The sequence below is a fragment of the Platichthys flesus genome, chromosome 7 (assembly GCF_949316205.1).
Source record: "Platichthys flesus chromosome 7, fPlaFle2.1, whole genome shotgun sequence".
NCBI lineage: Eukaryota > Metazoa > Chordata > Actinopteri > Pleuronectiformes > Pleuronectidae > Platichthys > Platichthys flesus.
Window position 1 is genome coordinate 19,604,444 of NC_084951.1, and position 21,643 is coordinate 19,626,086.

The following is a 21,643-nucleotide window of genomic DNA, read 5'->3' on the forward strand; positions in this document are numbered from 1 at the left end:
CTTCGTCCGCGTTCTGTTTGGTTTCCCCTCATAGGGTTTATAATATTAAACATCAGCTGATGATGAGACGCGCCCACACACACATGTTGTGAGGAGCAGTGTGTGTTTGTGACTGTGTTGTACCTCAAAACCAAAAAACTTCAACCAAATGATAAAAAGTATAAAAACAATATATGTAAAAAGGTTTAGATTACTTATAGATTACTCATTTCTCAAACACCAAAACATTAAGCGGGAAAATAAATATTTTCTTATTCTTTCTTATTCTTCTTCAATCAGTTGTAGATTGACAGCTAAACAGGCGCAGCTACACGTCAGGTTTTTACCCTGCTGAGAGGGCGGATTGGGGTTATGAAAGGACACATGTCAATTAATCATACACTGGATGGGGCAGCGACAGGAAAACTAGGTTAAGTATGTGCCAGTAAGCAAATGGTATAAGCTGTAAACGTCTTAGTCCATCAGACCTACTGCAGCAGACTCTCTTCTATAAAGTGCATAACACACATTCATTGACTCATCCACTCATCCACTCATTCATCCAGTGGTTGACTTGCAGATATGTGACAGTGAACGTGCACCTAGACCATACAGGAGAAAAGTAAACACACTTTTTGCCCCAAACATTGTATATCTCTGCAAAGTACGAGATGTACCTGAACGCATCATAGCAGCCCTCCAAAAATGAACAAACAGAATCAAGGCACATGTTCTTATCAGTTATAAACACAGGAAACAGGGTTCAAAGACCAAACTGCTTTTGCTTTTTATAACCTAACAGCATTTGTTGTTGATTTTTGTTAAAGCGAACTTAAAACTCATGATTCAGCTTTATCTTTCGCAGAAAAAGTAAAAGAAATAACACGTGTGATCTGATTGATTTACATGTTGATTTATGTTCACCTGCAACATTTGATATTTGATATACAAAGTTTGTTCGATTAGAATAATATACACCTTTAGGATCTGACAAAATTGACCTTTTTTTTGCCTCCAAAACATGATTTAATTTCATAATGTTCATGAAACATGCAGATGGTTGCTCTAGGCTCAAACAAATAACAGATGAAGTGAGTCCTACTGTTTTTATCCACTTTCAACTTCAATATTCGGTTCGTCCACCTTTTGCAGCAATTACAGCAGCACATCTCTCTGGCATAGTGTCTGTCCAGTTTATTTTCCAACTCGCCCCAAATTTGCTCTATGGGGTTCAGGTCCGGACTTTGAGGGGGCCAGTCCATCATTTTCAATGTTTCAGCAGATTCCTTCTGTCGCAGGTAGTTCCGGCAATAGTTAGAAGAATGTTTAGGGTCATTGTCCTCTTTGAAAATAAATCCAGGCCCAATAAGACAACTCCCAGATGGTACTCCGTGCCTCACCAGAATGTTGTGGTGTACTTTCTTATCCATTGTGCCATCAATTTTCACTAAGTCACCTGTTCCTGAGGCTGAAATGGCACCCCACACCATAATATTACCCCCTACGTGTTTAACTGTTGGCAAGACACACTCATTTTTATATCTTTCCCCCACCCTCAGGTGAGAATACACTCTTCACTTTTTGCCAAACTGTTCAAACTTGGACTCATCAGTCCACAACACTTTATACCAATCTTCCTTTGTCCATTTATTGTGTTCTTTTGCAAATTTCTGGCGTTTCACTCTATTTGTCTGTCTCAGTAATGGTTTCTTTGCTGCTATTCTGCCAACAAGTCCTTCTTCTCCCAGTTTCCGTCGCACAGTTCTTGAAGACACTGTTGCACCATCAGTCATTGTGGTGTTGATCTCATCTCATCTTTTCTCTACCTCTCTCCTTTCGGTTCTGGTGTGAATTGGTGTCATCATGGCGGTCTAAAGTGTACTTTACAGTGCTTGGACTGCATCTCAAGTCCTTGGCTGTGCGGCATTAACTCCAGCGAACCTTAAAAAAGGGCCTTAATTCGAGTCCATTGCTCACTCATTATCCTTGTTTTTTGTAAGGAAAATTACCTAAATATCCTTATGATGGCTCTATTCTATGGTTTATAGAGCATGATTGATGACTTGTAGATTTTTAAATCATTTAATGGGTATTTTAATGGCAAATTCAACAAAAACAAATGAAATCTCTTAAATATGCCATGTTCTAATAATTTTGGGCACCACTGTATATTTTTTAAACATTCATTATTTCTGAGGCACACTTTATAATGGTTTTATGAGGTGTAATTAGTAGATTTATTAATGGTTAATACATTTAGATGAATAATTGGTAAATATTACTTCTTTGTGGCCAGATTGCGAATTGGTTCTTATTTAATGATTTATATCGCTGATAACTGTATTATTACTTGCTAAGTTACTTGGCCTTAACGTTTAAACCGACTTGGCAATATACTTGATTGTGATTTTACAGGTTACAGTCATGTCACAGGTGTAACAACAGAGAGAAACAACTTAACAAGTTAACATAGATTCTACATCAGTAAATTTAGTAGTGCAGAGTATTTCTTCATTAACAGAAGAGCCAGAAACAGCCCTGGAGGATTTTCTCTATAGAAAAGAAATGGAAACGATGTTGCCCTTCTTCTGACTGGCTACAGAAACTGTGACGGACAGATGGTTCATCCATTCATTCTACAAACAGTTTCCAAGGAAGTCATCCATATATGTCTGTGTAACAAACCATCTGACGCTTGAGGTTAGCAGACTTTAGCATGTAGCTAAAAACTCTATTCTTTTTAATGCCTCACTGAGCTGTAAGATAAGGCCAGGGGATTTGAATAATAAAGCATCTGTCATACACAGAGGAAGATTCGAGCTGCTGAAATAAAATGTCAAAAAGGTCTTACCAGTCAAAGTGGTTTTTAGTTTCTAATAATAGCGTAAAACACAAATACATTTAACATAAAATATTTACATGCAGGCTACTGGAGTAGACAAGACTGCAGTTCACTCTAGCGTCTTAATCCAGAGCATCAGCCAAGCAGATGGCACCACCACATGTTTGTCTATTGCAGGAAAGTGTCTCTTCAATTAAGACAAATTATTATGTTCTTATTTAAATATTCTAAATAAATCATCATGACCTCTGATTAGTTAGATAAGATGAACTTTATAATGGATTCAAAGCCAGGAAGAGAAAGCAAGTAATCTTTAAAATGATCAAACCAAGGGAGCTGTTTTTATACTGAAATAGAAATGAAGCATTGCATTGTACAATTTTATTTCAGAAATAAACTCAAATCAGGAGTCCAGGAACAAGTTCAGTGGTTTTTGCTCCTTATTTTTATGCTGTGCATGGGTTTTACCCGGTTCCGTGATGGGTTCTTCTGCAGAGAACAAAAACTCTGTCAAGTGCTTTCCTGATGCCTGAGGTGAAATGGCCAGGAAGCAGGAAAGTGAGTGAAAGAAATCGGAAGTTTGGAAGCTCACTGTTTGTAACTGTGCAAAAAACATCCTTGAATCTAAAGTAGCTGAACACACACAGAGGAGAAAGAGCTTTGTATCGAATTGTATTAGTAGGAAAGAAAAACATAGAAGCAAAGTCATGTTTCTAACTGTTACTGTGGATTTACCATTCGTCTTTACAACTCTTAAGAGGAGACTTATTCATGTGTTTTTATTATTGTTTCACAACTCAGACATAACACTGTTGTAAAACCTTGAAATGAAACCTTGACCCACCATTTAGAGAAACGAGGAGTACATCCTGCTGTGTTTGATGCATCGTGAGGATCAATGTCTCTGTGCAGGCCTGACAATGGGATGTATTAAACCCACTGAGGCTGCATCCCCCCCCCCCCCCCCCACACACACACACACCCCTTACATGGAGCACATACCTCCACCAAGACCCAATAGTCTCCTTAAATTCAAGGACACATTATGTTATCCCAGCTGCACATTGTTGGTGGTTACAGGTTTGTAGCCATTGTTACTGGATAGCAACTGAAAAACAACTACCCCCCCAAAAAAAAATCTTGCAATGTTAATGAAAGTGAACAAAAAGACCTGGATCTGCTCTTTTGTCCTGGATTCTTTTTAGGTCTCAATCCACCAGGTTTTGAGGCTGCTAACAAATAAACAAACGGAGAGGAGCAAACATCTAACTTGCTCTGGAGGTAACAAGGAAACATAAACATCGTCAATTCAACAGAGAAATGTTTTTATATGTTTCTTTGTCATTGTTTGGATCTGTGTTGGTAATATACTCTATATAATATATGAAAGATATTAAATCAATAACATTTTGCAAAATACAAATGATATTAGAACTCCACCCACTTAGATTTTTAGCTTGTTTTTGTTTTTTTAAACAGAGCCTCAGCAGACACTAAACTCCAAGGTCACGACGTTTCATCCTCACAGCAGCTTTAATGAATCCACACCCTCAGACGTCTGTCTGAATATTTCTACTGAAGAGTTCTGGACCAGTGGTTGTTGTCCTGGATGGATTTAGCCGTTCTTTTGTTAGAGGTCTGTCTAAGGACAGACCAGTCACATGGTGACACTGTAATCCTGTCTCACATGCAGACGCTGTTTGTATATCTCTGCAGAGCTTGATCTGTTTTCTACTGGCAACCTTGTGACTCACCTTGAGCACAGCATTAAATTGTGCTCTACACAAACAATCAAAGAAGATAAGACACACGATGAAGGGTGATAGAAAAACTCAGACAATTACATGATAAATAAAACCATTAAGATTACCTGTGCTGCAGCCTGGGATGCCGCCATGATCTGTGTAAGCACGGGCCGGATATATTTACTCAGCTTTCTCAGAGGGCCTGCTGTCTTTGTCAAAGCTGACTAATAAGACCACTGCTCACTCGCTTGTCTGCGTCCCGGCCGATAATACTTCAAGGGAGCGTATAAGGCTTAATCCCATATTACCGTGCTTATGTTAAGTGTAAGCATCTGACTCTCACACACGTCCAAGAGGAAAGAGGAGCCTCTATGCAGTGAGGGGAGATAAACCCAATCGTGGTTGATAAGCTTCAGCGGCAGTGTCTAAGAATCTGTGTAGGCATACCCGGCCTGGTATTTACATGACAGGACATGGAAATGCTGGCTGCTGAGACCCTTCTGGTCTCAAGACAACCCTGTAAACAGATCTTCTTGGCCTGAACCTGTTGTTTAATTTATTGCGTGTATTGTCTTAACTGTGCCATTTCCCAGCCAGCCATTCTGACGTAATCTCTGGCTGGGACACGACTGCACCGACTCCAAGTCCTACGACGATGAAATTTAAGCACAGGCTTTCTGTGATGCCAAAATAAATCCAAGATGCTCTACATCTATATGTCTTGTAGCACTAATGTAGTAAATTAGCATTGCAATATTGTTATTTTGAAGGTGTTCATTTATGGAAATATAAAGTGGGGAATACAATAGAGTGGGGAGGGAGAGACAACACTTTTCAGGTCAGTCTCTGGCTAAGCAAGGGCTTACCTCTCTCTTTCTCTCTCTCTCTCTCTTTGGTGGTAATCCCCAACTAATTGCAAATTAGGATATTGGCAGTGACAGCAGCAGTGGGTTATGTCTTCCGTCGCCTGGAAGGACGCAGCAGTTGTCGGCGCCATCACGTCCTCAATGTGCATGTCTGTCCCTCACAGAATACAACGCAGTAATGTTCAACACCTTAAACACAGATGTCAGAGGTGAAACTGTAGACTGTGTGGTAGAAGTACACTGAAAGATATGCTAAGCACTAGATAATTTGCGTTACTCCGGTGTGAATGTTTCTTTTATATCATTTTTTATTTATATTAAACATTACTGAATTTCTCAGTTTGTGACCAATCAGTTCTCTGTACTTCTTTGTCCCCTTCCTTTTTTATTTCCCAGTTGCTCCGATTCTTGCTACAACAGCTTCCACATTCAAATGATCAAGAAATCTTCGGTTCTTTTAACTGTTTAACTGAGCAAGTTGCAATTTAAGTTACTTGCAAGTCAAACAAAAGCTTTGTACTCAGAATCCTCCGGATCTTAAAGATGCATTGTGTTTGGCATGATGCTCAACTTGAATCAATGCCAATTTCATCCACTATAAAACAGAGAAACTCAAGTTGAAAAAATAAAATATAAACTAACATTACAACAACAACACTTCCTGTCCATCAGCTGCAGCTTCGTCGACTGCTCCAAACATAGTGAATCCTACATGTGAACATTATGGTCCGCCATAGATCACCTAACGTGAGTTATAGTGCAATTTAAGAAACCACCAAAAGTCAGCGAGAGGACCTTAGAGTTGACAGGAGAAAAAAGAGACTGTGGGAAGAGAATCTGGGACTATACTTACACTTTTATTGTGAAAGAATCCTTCTGATCTTTTTTGCTGGGTCTAACCAACTCCCAGGCTAATAATAACTTTACAGATTTTTACTGGTTGAGGGAATGTGCAGAAAACAGCTCTACCTCCATTTGTCTGGTATGTCAACCCTGTATGAAGGGACAGATGTCACAGTGAAGTCTTAGTGAGTCAGACAGAACTGACTGTGAGTCAAGGGATCATAACCTTTTCCGCCCTGGAAATTGTCATCGGAAAATCTTTTTTTTTGCTGACTTTGCTGGACACATGACCAGTAATATGAGTCATGACTGGGACAGAGAAATTCAAATATATTAGCTTGAGTACTAGTCAGTGTTTTTTTTGGCTTCAGGCTGATTGGAGGATATTGTTGATGCCAAAATATGATGCCATTACTTTGAAAGGGAAATTATTTGAAATGCCAAACAAAAGTGTCCAAATAAGTTTTCGATGAACAGACACAAGTCACATGATTGTCTGATTATCTGATGTCACTGATGAGATGGTTTTTTCATTCCATATAACATCTGATTCGCCTAAATCAGATAAACTGTGTCAAATCAGCTGACGAATGACCATTAACATCTTATACAACAACTGGTAGGTCATGTGAGAACTTTTATTAGTGAAAACCAAAACGTTCAGCCTATATATACTGCTGAGGGTCGTGGGCGGCGTTGGGGCTAATCCCACCTGACACTGAGCAGGAGACGGGGGTCACCCAGGACAGGTCGCAAGGTCACCAGTGTCAGTTTAAAGACTCGAATTAACCAGGACCCAATCTGTGTCGAATTACTGTGAGAAAAACAACATCTTCCCAATGCAGATACAGGGACAACATCTCTTCTCCACTCTTGATGAACCCGGGAATCGCAATAAAACCCCAGTGCTAACCACTGACCAACCGCCCTCCTATTGGAAGATTGCATAACAGAGGAAGGACTCCAGCTTGGTACATGATATGTGCTGCACCAGATGAGCTACCTGATTATCCCAAGACTGAGTGGAACATTTGACCCGATGGTGGCACTAGATGCGGGGATCACTAAAGCAAGAACAAAACATCCAACGATTGAAGCAATATTAAAAGAAATCCATGAAATTGTGGTCAGGCGTTTTAAGTGGACAGCCCTTTAAAGTGGGATTTCACTGACAAAAGGCTGCTTTCGACAAACTCCACACTCCCAGTCTTCAGGTCTCACCCTCGCCTGCTCGGACATGGAGCCAGTGTGAAGGCAAACAGGAACCAACTGGTGTCGGTTCCACGTGCAAACACCGTCTCCATGGGAATTGAATAAAATGACAAGAAATATAAGATCTTCCTGCGCACGGCGTAAATAATCATTTGTCTCGTCTGAAACCCAATAAACTGGAGTTTCCCAGCCAAGACCAAAACCTTTCTGAGTTACCCAGCAACAACCGTAAAACATTTGTAAAGGGAGCTTGCTGGGGTAATAACTAATTGTGCTGTTTACTCTTGTCTTTTTTCTACATGTAGGCCTTCAAGAAGTTAGGCCGGAGGCCAGGGGTTTTGTTGTTGTCTAACGGATGGCCTCAGTGTTTCGGCTCTTTAATGTGTTCTAACAGCAGCTCTGCAACACAGTGGGTTCCCGCTGGGATTTGAGCTTACGTGCTATTCAGAAACCTCAGGGCACCAGTAAGGTGACATACAGCTTTGTCTTTGCCTCAGAGACTCTTAGAAATGGGAGTGATAGAGTCCAAAGGGGGGCCAGTTATAAACTGTACAGCGAGCACAGTGACGCAGTAACGTATACACTTGTTTAAATCACCGCAGTGACAGTGCCTCGACATGTTCTGACCTTGTGAACCTGTGATGGACGAGTGATGTGAAAAACGGACAACTGTCAAACGGCCCCTTTCAGGAACTGTTCCCATGAGTTCAGAGCTCAAGATGAAGGATTTAGTTGTTTTCCACTAGGCATGAAAAGATGTGGTTCCTCCACGAGGCAGCTGCTGTGTGACAGGCCCCCCACTGACCATAAACTGAGAAGTGGCGCCATCTTTAGGTGGCTTCCTCCTAAACAGTGGATCACACAGCTGTACCTGTATTTTATTTCAATGAAAGAACTAAAAACATACCTCTTCCGACTATACCTTGTATAAAAATAAATAGATAAAGTACTAAAAATTTTTGAAATGAACAATTTAGTAGCACTTTGTAGTTTTGCTTTATTTTTTGAAGAAATTGTACTTTCTTGATTCTTGTTGTTAGGGTTAGTACCCTCGGGGGTTGAATGCACTTATTGTAAGTAGCTTTGGATGAAAGCGTCAGCTAAATGTAATGTAAGGTAATAGAAAAAATACAGAAGATGAAGATGAATAAGAGACATCATACATTACCCTAACCCTAACTATCCAAACTAAATGCCTAACCCTAACCTAAAAGCAAGTCTTAACCCTTAAACAGTCCACTGAAAAATTGAGAATCAGTCAAAATGTCCTCACTCTGTGGGTTGTAGGCTCAAAACGGTCCTCAAAAGATACCTGTATATTTGGTTAAATGGTCTGACTTTACACACCCTGGCAGCTGTAGGACCTTTCTTTGTAAAATATGAAACTGTTGAGTTTCACCCACAGTAACAGTCTAACTCATCTATCTAGCATTTGTATGCAGTTTGTGTGTGTGAAAGCTCGCAACTCCTCGTTGGGACTGTCATATGTGGCTGGTCTGTAATAATTAATGACAATATGGAAAGAAAAAAAACATTTATAACATTTATGTACGGTGTCTTCAGAAGAGGCATTGCATTCACTGCCCCCTGCTGGATGAGCTGTCACATTCTCTCACTTATCTTATTTCAGGAGTACAGTTTGGCTGGTGCAGATCAACATTTGTACGAGGGGGAAGGACGTTTCTCTCTCTCTCTCCTTCTCTCTCTCTCTCTTCAGTCCTGGTGGCAGCAGCAGAGAAAATCACCTCAAGAGGATCCAGTTATTGTTTACTGGTTTTTCTTCTCTGGGGCTGCAGTGGTCCAGGGTTTGTAGTTATATTTCTGTTAGGTTTAGTTTTAGTTTTTTAGTTTTGGCCACATAATCAGACCACTGTTTATCTTGTCTTAATGTTGGATGTGTTTGTTAATTAGTTATAAATTCATGTTCTTTTGGACCCTTTCTCTCGGACTCTTATTTTATGGTCAACCTCCCTGTGATGAGCTGCTTTTTCTGATCGTACAAGTACATAAATTAACATAAGTATGTCATTATACCTGCTTAAGACTTCATTATAGTGACCAACAAATGTTTAATTTAATGTTTGTACAATATAGGGCTTATTACTGTTATAAGGTGGGGTTGTCAGTAAGGCTGAGGTTGATGAGGATATCATTAGTGCAGGTATTTGGTAACCAAGTGAAGGAAAAGAAAGAGATTTGATCTGAAGATTGCACTAGATGACAAATGAAAGGGGGATTACTATTCCTCCAAGGGATACTAACATCTGCACCAAAATGCATGGACATCACATACTAATAGTTGTTAAGATACGTCTGGCTTGAAAAAGAACAACACGATGAATTCAAATTAAGTCCCAGTGACATACTTCAAAATTCATGGAGATATATTGAATAACACACAAGTCGTGCTCACTGTACCACGTTTAATTTCAAAAAATCAAAAGCTGTTATCTATCCACTTTTCTAACAGCAGGCACATCAGGACGTTTTCAAAACAAACCTTTAAATATTTTGCCGTGTCGATGGTAAATCTAACGTGCAAACAGTAGAGCAACAGCTTCATTTTCTCGTGGACGCACTGGGTAAGAAAGGTATGCTGTGATACAGTGCTGCGGGAATTAGATTCATTGTTTTAAATGTACACAAAGTGCAAGAGTGTATCGAGGGGAAGGAGTTAATGTAAGTGTTCACACTTGAGGAATGTCATCGTCTGAATAGTGAGGTGAACTAAAGCCACTAAATCCAGTCAAACAGAAAAAAAAAGCTGCAGTTCATCTTCACTGCTGCTGTGCAGGAAGTAAAACATCAGAAAACCATATTCTCTGCAACTTGAACATAAAAGCTGAACTAAAACATATTTTCAGGATAAATGAAGTCAACGGTTACTTCTACCGACTCGACCAAAGTCCAACAAAACATCCCAGAATGTCCGTGAACAGACTTCAGCCTGCCAGCTCCCTAAGAACAAAACTCTGAGCTGCAGTTTCACAAGTTTTCAACAACGTCCTCAACACAGAGTCCAGACATGTACTAGGTTTTGACCTAGGTACCAATAGTCCTCAAGTGTAAGACAGTGCATGGCATGGACTCAATCTGCTTTCAGTTGCTGTCAAAGTAAAATTACAGACTTCAAGCGCCAATGCTGAACTTCATTGGGGACAAACCACATTTAAAAAAACGCTAAATAAGCTGCTATTCGGGTAGCTACAAATGATGTGTAAAGTAAATTCATGCATTTGCTATACAATGACAATCCGCTGTAAAAACGTAATAAACCACTTCCTCAAAACTGCAAACTTGAGAACAGGTTAATACATTACTCTATACCTAATATATTTCCCCCCCCCACACACACATGGTATAACGTTTAAACAAACTGAAAACAGTCAACATACAAATCTGCCGCTAATCATCTCAACCAGCTCCCACCTAAATATACGCTCTGTAAAATATACTGTAAATGAAATAAAACCTACAAACATACAGAAACATATGTTTTCTTTTCATCTCATTGTTTTGGTTCCTGGCTTCAGACAAGCCCACTGTAAGCCCCCTGCCGAAGCATGCACCTCGAGAACCTCAAACAGTTCAACAGTCAATGTTAATGCTGGACAGCAGCTCCTCTAAGGCCTCCAGCTTCTGGTTGGCCTCCTCGATGGCGCTGTATGTCTGCACGTTGCTTGTAATGTGGTAGCGGATTTCATCCACCAGGGGGACGGAGTCGGTCTCGTGACGCTCGTCAAGCGATGCTGCGTCCTCTTTGATGATCTCCGCAAACTCAGGCTGCTCCACCAGCTGCAAAAGACCGAGACGACAAGTGTGAGTTTAAAACTGGGATCTCACAAACAACTCCTCATGCTCACAGCTACAGTCCTGAATTACCCCAACCCCGATTTGCTTGTATTTGGACTGTGAGAGGAAGTCGCAGTACCCAGAGAAAACCCACGCAGACATAAGAAGAACATACAAACTCCACAGAGAAATACTTCTGCTAAAGCTAAAATTTCCACACAGTATATCCTGTTGAACCTGTACAAAACCCACATGCTAAAATGACCACTTGTTTAACAAGGAGATATGAACTGAACTAAGCATTCTTGACCAGACATATTAACTTCTCCCCTGCATCCAGCCTTAGTACCAAGCTAATAACCGACAGGCTTTGGCTTCATATTGATTGGAGACGCAGAGACCAACACCTACCCGCTCAATGATCTTGGCCATGAACACAGTGCATTGATCCTCCAGCCGGGAGAGACGGAAAAGCTTGGCCGTCCTCAACACGTACAGGACGTTGTCTTCACATATGGTCATACCGAGCGTCTTCCCACACAGACGCTTCAGCCCCGTCAGCAGATACATGTCAGCCACAAACAGCACGTCCAACACGTTCTCCGTGGTCAGCTGGACACGGAGAACAGATCAGGGGTCAAACAACGATGTGCATTAGAAATAGAATACTGTTGTTGTATAAGGAGGAGAGAAAAAAACTCTGTCATGTCATTGATTAAACATAGAAATGTTATTAGATTTATGATGCACCCTATAAAATCAAGAATCCAATGTTATGCACTTATTAATTCCACTTAACCATATGTGTGAAATTACAAATATAAATATATCACATCTTCAACAGAATTTCCCAGAACATATATAACAAAAATTTCTTATAACAGTGGACAAGATGTAGAAGATGGATGAATTTACCTGCAGTTTAATTTAGATAAATTGTTTACACAAACTAACGACTACAAACGTCAGACTGATGCGGGTCACCTACCTCTGTGGTATTACTGTAGATGTAATACATGACATGGATAAAGACTTCATGGGAGATGTTGTGTAAAGTGATCACTGGAGTGCTGGGCAGCGACTGCAACTGCCCTCCCTCACTGAAGTGATCCTGCAGTACGGCTTTAAAGTAGTCGCTGCGCCCAGAGAAAAACACCTAGTGACAAAAACACACACACAATAAATATATAATGTTCTTCTTTTGTTTTAAGTGAGAAAGTGGTTGTTTTGATTTTGTACCTTATGACACAAGAAATCGTAACCATCCACTCTGAAGCAAACGTCGGGATAAGTAGGGAAGAGGTCGACTCTGTTGAATGGAAGTTCTCCAAATCCAACCTAGAGAGGATCAACAAAAAAAAGCTTGTTCAGACTGTCTCACAAATATAGTGTGACCATATTCTTATTCTTTGCTAAAGTGTCCTTACTCTTAGTTCAGTGGGCAGAGCACAGTCTGCTAACTGAGCCATCTCCTCCGCGAGCTGACAGCTCTGAGACTCCACAGTCAGGACCTTCACACAGATTCCTGGCTTGTTGGACACTGGAAAAAAACACGGACACACGTCATGCAGGCGGAGAAGATTATTTCATGCTTCTGAAAAAAATGGTCATGAGTTTACTAAGTGTCCGGGTACACTGAAGCTATTTGAAATAGCTTGAGATGTGTCACAGTGATAACACACAACGAGTAAAACGAGTACAGTCTTACCAAAGTCATACACGTGTTTACATTGACTATCCAGCTCCTCTATGAAATCTGTCATCTTGCACTGTTTAGCAATTCGTCTGCACTCCTCCACGAGGCTTATGTCGATATCCATTACTCCTGTAATAGAGGAGAAAAAACAACAAACATTTTTACAAGTTCAAAATGGCAGCAGGAACTTGTCTTGATCTGTTTGTTGTCGTTTTAGATTTTGTGCATTTGGCCTTTTTTGCTTTTTAAAAGGTGACGATCGGGTAAAATGGGAACCAACTCATTAAAAAACGCTCCACAGAGCATCTAATGGTCAGACGCTCTATAGGTTCCAGCTGTAGCTTGAAGCCTGTTGCAGCCACTATAGTTTTAACTGGTGTTGAAAAAGAAACTGAGGAATCTACGTCATTTAGGCAAAATTCAAACAGAGCTTTCTCACTAACTCGGCATGGTTACACTTTGTTTTTCACACATGCAAAATAGGACAGGCTTAATTTTCAAACAAAACGGTGACGCCTGAACATTTTCCGCTCTTAAACACACCAACCTGTGTAGAAATATTGCAGTATGGCTCCAAAGGCTGCAGGGTTGATCTGGAATCAAAAACAGCCTTCATGCATTTTGATAGATACAATATGACATTATTGCATAGTGTAAAAGACATAAAAGTGTAACAGCTGCACAGAGGGAATCAAAGAGAAAATATATTTAACTACCAAAGGGTGTTTGAGAGTTATCAAGTTCTTATCTCTCCATTTGCTCTCAAACATTTCAGTGAAGTACTCGGAGCGTGCGCTGAGGACACAGCGGTGGGCCTGAAATGTCTGACCATGAACCAGGAACTTGACATCACTGTGTTGGCCCTGCTCCAGTAACCTGAGAGCAAAAACAAAACACACAAATGTTTGGATTACATCAATGCACTCGGTGTGGGCCTACAGGAGTACGTACAAGCTATAAAAGGTAGTATTCTGTGCTTCTGATACAACTGAGGAAATTGAACAGCTCTGTAGAGAAGGTGGATCATTTCCATGCTCAGACACTTACATGTGCAGGAAGTAGTTGAAATCATCCCGCTGCATAGTGCGGGTACTGACACACTTGTAATCTTTGAGCTGGCGTCGAACTGAGTCACTCAGGGAGCCGTACATGCACCTCTCACCATCAAATGTGTTGGCTTCACACTTGGCACCTGAAGAAAAAAAAATATCTGATGACACAAAACATCGCGGAAAAAATCACGGGAAAGTAGTTTCAGTCTTTTTGTGTTTAAGTAGCCTCACCATTAGCCAACAGGTACTCGACCAGCTCCTCATGACCACAGAGGCAGGCGTAATACCTAGAGAATAAACATGTCCACATTTCAACATAGGATAATGATGTCATGTTGAGATGTGACTACTCGCCGACAATTGTACTTACAGCGGGGTACTGTCCCATTTATCTCTTACATTGAGCTCCACGTCTCTTTGTTCAACGAGGTATCTGAAAGAGAGAAGAAAAAGTAGAAGTATGTAGTGGTGGAAGTTACAGTGGTTTCAAAATGTATGTTTTACGTTATTATATATATTTTACATACATGATATTGTTAAAATAGCTGTATAACTGCAACCATTATGTTTGTCAATATACACGTAGAATACATTCACTGAAAGTGATATTTTGCATGGAAATGCAAAATATCCTAGACCTGTCAGAGTTTGAGAAAGGCCCCACATTTACTAGCCCTGCATTCCACTTAAACTGACTAAACTAATTACTGGTCTCCTGATATTTAGCAGGACATACCAGTGTGTCCTCGAGCAGAGTTAGGGTCTCTTGAACCTTCTTTCTTTAACTAAACACAGACCAACTTTGTACTATCTTTGTTATCTATCGGGTTCGGGTAAAAGTAATCTCTAATAATAATGATAATAATAAGCGCTTGTTAAGGTCGCTAATGACCAACTACTAAATCAAGAGAGAGATGAGTGCTCGACTTCAGTTCTAACAGCTTAAGTTCTGCCTGTGCTGTTGTTGATCTTGTACACCATCAAGACAATTGGGTAGGAATCAAGGGCAGTGCTTTAACCTTACTATGGTCCTAACCCTCCCTCAGAACCTTCTCAGTCACTCGGCTCAGCTCAGCTGAGATGTGCTGTTCCTCAGGGCTCTGTCCTTGCCCCCTTTTGTTTGGCTAGGCCATCAACAATTCATTTTGTATGCAGATGACCCCCAGTCGTATAACAGTCTACCAAATCTCACAACTTCCCCTCTGACACTAAATCCTGCACATCCTCCTATTTCCTTAGATAATAATAATTGTAGTAGTTGTTCTTAGTTGTTATTATGACCAAGCTGACAGCCAGAACCCGATTTGCACCAGGAACCTGAGGAGCTGACCTACAAACGTTGGCTTGAGTTACCAGCTGGGTCATCAGAGCTAATGTTAGCAGGCTGGACTCAGCTCCTTGTTTACATCAGATTCATGCAGCTGAGGGAACTATATCTGAACAAGCTAGCAGCAAAGACACGTCATGTAAATGCAGTTAGCATTTAGCTAACACACACTGACACACACAGTCACACACGCACATACACTTACATCAACAACATCGTTTGATTACCTGACTCTAAAAATGTCGCCCTTTCTGCAGCTGCTAAACAGATCGTACACATCCATGGTCTCCTCGGTGTTTTGGCGGCTCTGTGATGCATTGAAACGGCCTGTCTACCGGACAGGGGAGCGACGGGTTGCTGGAAGCCTCCGGGTTTGCAGGCTCAACGCTGGGGAAGTTGTGAGAGATGTCACACCGTCCTGCACTGTTGTTTACAAGCTGCTCGGATCCTCGGTGTCATGGAGGTGTTTTTGTTTTTCTCTCTCCCGTCTGGTGGGCGAGGGCCCGCTCCTACGCTGCGTCTGATTGGCCAGTGCCCGTTGACTTCCGTGTTTGGGTCCAGAAGAGCTGTGATTGGTTGAGGAGAGCACATCCTTGTCTGGTTAAGCCAATCAGAGGCAGGGTAGGGGCGGGTCTTGTTGCTACAATTCCCTTCGATGTGCAGAAGATGTTTAAACTGGTTCTGTCGACTTTCCTGCAACGTACAACATAAACCCTGAATTATCTATCACCATCATCCCTACCCACAACATGTCACTGGAACGAAACCTTGCTCTTGAAGTTCCTCCTTTAATTAGCTTTTCTATTCTGGCTCAGTAAATCCTCCTCTCAGTGGTTTCCCTGTGTACACGACTGTAATGTGACCTTTTGCTTCAGTTCATGTGAGCAGTGTAAACATCCTGCCTGACGGGGTGAGGAGCTGCAGCTCTGCCATCACCAGTAAAAACCAAATCAAAGAGGATGTTGAAAGCTGCTCAGCACTGACCCGGAGCTCTGCCCTTTTCATTTGTTGATAGTCTTTGGACAAGCACACGCTTGTGTTGTGCTGTTGTGTTTGTGTTACATCATGCGTAGTCTTGTGTGTTGTCTTTCTGTTCTGACCTGTCAAGCGGCTGCAGATGTGAACTGTCTTTAATCATAATCTGGTACAGTGATATTAATGTTTTGAGCAAAACAAGGAATAAAACAAAGAATTATAATTCATCGGCAGGTCTTTGTGTTGAATCTTAAAACACTTAAAGGGATGTGTTGCAGAATTTCATTATATTTCGTTGAAATATGGATGTTGATGTTTCTGATCTTAATCAGATTTTTCAATTGAAAATAGCACACATAACACAGATGAACACAAATGTGTCATAATAAAACCATAACTGACTTTTTGTAATATACATAAAGAAAACTTATTAAACAAGAAAGTAAAATTAAAGAATAGAAAAACATACAAGCAAAAAGAGTGGATGAAAAAGAAAAGGATTCTGTGTTGTGGCTTTTCAGGCCCATCAACCAGCTCCTCGTTAAACAGCTTCAGTTCCTTTTGCTACTCTTGTTTTGACCTGTCACTCAACGCCTGAGGATGTTTTTTCAAAATCACTAGCATGTTTCGACATTCAGGTTTTTCAGAATAGGGAAAATTCAGTGCTTGCACAGAATAGTCACAAGACACTGTTTCATAACTTATTCTGTAGGAGGTTTCAGCCTCTATTACATTTATCATTACAAAACTTGTCTGCGCACTGTCTGAATGTGGTCTCTCTCATGAGAATTTTTTGTATTCCTGTGTTGCATTTTTTATTTATGAATTTCTTGCAGGAAGACTGTGAATGACCGGCCTGGAGATTCTACGACTAACCTTAAAGTATTTGAAGTTGCTCCCAATATGCTATAATATTTGTGTGTCATACCATGTTATCACACAGGTCTACAAACTATTAGTAACAAAGGTTAGTCTTGCATTTCACAAGCTACTGTGTACTTCATTCATAATTCGGACCATGCTGTTTGTCGTTAAAAACTTCACTTCCTTCTAAAAAAAACGCAAGATGAGAGATTACCCAGACACACAAAGGGATCACACAAAATGGCCAAATACCAGATGACCAGAAAATTCGTTGTATACCAACCAGACCAGTTTCCTACCAGTAATTTAACTCATTAAAAACCATTAAAGGCAAAGAAATGTGAAACAAAACATTATTAATTTATTTCAAAATGAAAAAATGGTAACTCAAAGAATTTCAGATCTCTTATTCATTCCTCTAATCCCATTTTGGAAAATTTCTGTTTTAATATGGAAATCTGAAGTTGAAGTTTTATTCGTTCCAGCATGAGGTTTTCCTTCTGCAGTCTCAGCACATCAACCTGCAACGTCTCTGCAAGGAGAGGAACACACACAAAACGACACAACTGATTATTTCACAGACACAACAATGTCACATAATTCCCTACTTAAATAAGTGTGGAAAGGGAGGTTAAACATACACAGGCAGCGTGGCAGGTCAGTGCGCATGCGCAACTTCAACACCAGATGTCACTATATTCTACACATTGAACCTTTAAAGGTTGATAATATGACGTCGGTGAAGAATTCAATGAATTTCTTTTACAATTATTTATCATTTCCCCATTCATTTAAGATAGAATGTAAAAAAACTGAAACTGCGCTGCCTGGCGGAGACAAACAACCGCAAGGTGGTAAATCTCGTGACTTTATATGATGGATTAGATTCATCATGAGTCAATATGAGGGCTCCACATGTGAGCTGGATCAGCCCGACAATCATGAGGATTTTCTGTACATGCTCCAGAATCAATGCTAGAAGTAACTTCTAACAGTGTAATTTATTGTGCAAGAAGAAACACATGTTGCCAAAAAATACATTTCTGCCAAAAAGTTTATGTGTTCCTCTTTGTTTGTCTGTTAGGTTGAAAGGTTTACACAAAAAGTACTTGACAGGTTAACTTGAAATTGCTGCGGAAGGATGTGTTACAAGGTGAGAACCCATAATTTTTGCCTCTTTCTTTGACATAGAACAATTCAACAGCCTTTCACAGAGGCAACACCTCACTACAGATGTCAAGTACATGTAGCTCAACCCTCGTCTCATTTCGCTCCATGTCTGCAGAGGAAAGAATGTCAGAATGAGTAAATTACAGTGTTGCTCGTTACCTTTGACGGTTCTGTTGAGAGATGCATTCTGGGTATCGACTATGTCACCTCTGTGGCCAGTCATCGAGAGAGGTAAAGCGATATGTAGATCTACCTCAACCGGGTAGTGATCGCTCACTCTCAGGGCCTGATGATGATACATATCCCTAATCAGTGATATCACCAAGAAACAGGAAAGTAATAGAGGTGCATAACTTGTTCGATTATGAAAACATAAACTTACCTTTTCCTCTGTCATATCAAACTCTTTGTGGAAATTGAACGGCTTTGCGGAATTCGGCACAATTGCAGCCAGCATGTCTTCACCATACACTACAATCCTGTTAGAGAAATATGTATATAATCGTATTAATTCTGACAATACACAGTACGTACATTTTTCTTCCATTCTGAGATAATTATGCACTACTCTTTAAATCAAACATCTTTTCTTATAAGCTTTACAATGTCCACCTGCCTGTCGTAGGTGTGATCAGTTGACATATTCGCAGTGGTGTCAACATCATCGCCGATCAGCCAGTGGAACTTCTTGTCACTGCGAATGCGGATCTCCTTCATTTCTTTACGTGTGACATACGCGCCATCTGCATTGAAGTCCCCCAGGATCATTATGTTCTAAAGGAAATCAACAACAGTTAATGTTCAATGGTCTATTTTTGCATTTGCATTCATGTGCAGTACTTTCTCTATGCGAGGGGGAAGACTGGGATCGAACCGCCTACTAAGAGGATGGCCGCTGTCTCTCCTGAGCCACAGCCGCCCCTAATTATTACATGTCATTTGGCCGACGCTTTTGTCCAAAGCGACTTACAATTATTACACTCAACATTTATGAGGGGCCATTTAGGGGTTCATTATCTTGCCAAGGACACTTCGGCATGCAGATGGGGAAAAGTTGGATTTGAACCAGCAAGAACCACCACTCTACCACCTAGGCCACACCGCCCCCTAATCATTTCATAATAACTAGAAGGGCATTCAGTGGAGAGCATCCCTCTGCCAAGGCCCAACATTTGTCTTAAATTGAACCAATAAGCCTGGGGAAAATGGTGCAATTGTAAAGAAAAAACACCATGTATGATAAAATGCGCCATTCTTTGCGATCTGTGCCAACATCAGATATCAGGTATTAGAACTTCCTGTATCCTTCAGTTGTGACATAAGAACACACAGAAATCCCATCAGAAGTGAGGACAGCAATATAGTGCATTTATGTCACGCAACTAGTATGATCATCTGATAAATGATAGAAGTACATTTATTTATGAATATAATTTTAGTGTGTCCCCTGAACACATTAATGCACTGCTTTGAGGTGGATCAATGATGCTTCGTTGTAACTCACATCAGTTTTCCACTTTTCTTTAACTGCCAGGACAACCTCGTACAGCTCATCCAGCTCTTTCTCCGAGTCCATGGGTTTGGTGTGGACCGGGATCAGCACTATGTCCTCTAGCACTGGAGGACATAATGCACAGGACAAATGTTGGTCTCCACCGACATGTCCCATCATGACAAAACCTCTGACGTAACTCTGACTGTCTAAACTTGATCAACTTGCTGCTGGCTTTTATTCTCATGTCTAACTAGATCCCATCACAAACACAAACGTGACTCAGACACACCGCAGACGTCACAGCAGCAATCTGTCTACAGCAACGCAACACTTAAACACGGATAAAGCGACTCCCTGTTAAACTGACCTGTGTTGTGTGGTTTGAAGTGGAGAATGTACGGCTCCCTGGCAAAGGCATCCATGTCGTTGACCTGGTTGTCTTCATATTGATAGCAGTCAATCAAGTTGACCACATCATCCCTTCCAGTGGGAGAAGATTTGTTTTAGTTTAAATGGTTACACTTAAGGAGTCTTATCGTCAAGTAAAAAGATTTGAACTCACCTGAAGAGAAACAAAAATTGCTCCTTGTATCGGGTCCTTCCCAGGCGGGTGCTGAGCTGATGGGAGTAGTGATGGCTTGTGTTGACCCTGACGTGAGATAAGCATACAGCACACACAGTAAACACCGAAATCAACCGTGTTTGCTTCATTCAGAGATTAAAAAAGATAAATAAAAAAATCAACCCACCTGTTCAGCTCTTTCAGGAGCAGTTTGACAGAATCTCCGCTCGCGTCCGTAACCTCCAGAATGAGGATGATGTCATATCGAGACACAATCTAAAACAAACAATGCCAGAGGTAAGTACAAGTCTGAAGGTACTAGGAAGCAAGTGACACATTTCAGTCTTAAATGTGAAATCATGAGGAAACAGATTGACCCTTTGGGGATATTTTTTTTTCTGTAGCACAGCCTCTCACACCAATAACAGCTAATAAATTAACTTTGTTCTTTGTTCGTCACACTTCCTCTTTAAAGCTCTTTGGCTGTCTTCCAAAACTAAACCATTGTTACTATTATTAGTACATTTTATTGCCCAATAAATCACCTCCTCACAATTAACCACAACCAATGAAAACACGTTTTACCTTAACCAGAGTCGACAGCACATCTGGATCGGAGACCTTCGCCTGTCCAAACCTCTGCACGTTGAATGAAGCTATCTTCATGCTTAACATGGAAAAAAAACTGTTTTAAAACAGAGTCAAAGAAAAACCATTTACATTACTAATTATTGCTTTACATTAATGTAGTTTTTACCCACCTCCAATAATGTATTGATGCTGTTCGTCAGTGGCACACCAACTCCAGAATGGACCGAGTGAGAAACGTTTTCATGTGTAGTTGTTATTCTAAAGGAGGGTGATGATTGCGTCAACGGTCGGAAAAGGGGAGCGAGTCCGTTTCTAAAGAAAGCAAAGAGAGGACGGACCAGTTTTATGTTGACAGCCGGCTGACAACAACAGTGGCTCTTGACATTGCACTTAACATAGAATTACTCTACGACTCTACTTCCTCTTATATGATCTTAATTGTTGTTATATCATCCGAAAAAAATCTAATCTACAACATTTCACAAAACACAAAGTATTCTTATATTATATATTATTTGTTTTATGTTTGGACACATTTTGTTGGATATCTTGTGTATCCTTGTAGTTTAGGTGAATCATCTTTCGTGGGCGTAGTTTTCATGACGGACCTGTGATCCGTGTGCAATTTAAAT

General features: G+C 40.6%; 2 protein-coding genes across 2 annotated transcripts; both read right to left on the reverse strand.

Moving 5' to 3' along the window:
• Window positions 1-9,896: 9,896 nt before the first annotated feature.
• abtb1 (ankyrin repeat and BTB (POZ) domain containing 1) lies at window positions 9,897-15,841 on the reverse strand. Its single transcript, XM_062392140.1, has 12 exons — window positions 15,582-15,841; window positions 14,398-14,460; window positions 14,259-14,314; window positions 14,023-14,167; window positions 13,692-13,851; window positions 13,523-13,568; window positions 12,988-13,104; window positions 12,707-12,819; window positions 12,519-12,617; window positions 12,268-12,435; window positions 11,691-11,891; window positions 9,897-11,282 (listed from the first exon to the last, which is right to left on the reverse strand). The coding sequence occupies exons 1-12, from the start codon at window positions 15,635-15,637 to the stop codon at window positions 11,076-11,078; spliced, it is 1,431 nt and encodes a 476-aa protein (XP_062248124.1). The 5' UTR covers window positions 15,638-15,841; the 3' UTR covers window positions 9,897-11,075.
• Window positions 15,842-17,546: 1,705 nt separating this feature from the next.
• On the reverse strand, window positions 17,547-21,270 carry LOC133956822 (deoxyribonuclease-1-like). Its single transcript, XM_062392150.1, has 10 exons — window positions 21,182-21,270; window positions 21,006-21,087; window positions 20,608-20,696; window positions 20,421-20,507; window positions 20,226-20,338; window positions 19,868-19,980; window positions 18,980-19,137; window positions 18,746-18,842; window positions 18,523-18,649; window positions 17,547-17,725 (listed from the first exon to the last, which is right to left on the reverse strand). The coding sequence occupies exons 2-10, from the start codon at window positions 21,084-21,086 to the stop codon at window positions 17,604-17,606; spliced, it is 987 nt and encodes a 328-aa protein (XP_062248134.1). The 5' UTR covers window position 21,087; window positions 21,182-21,270; the 3' UTR covers window positions 17,547-17,603.
• Window positions 21,271-21,643: the final 373 nt, after the last annotated feature.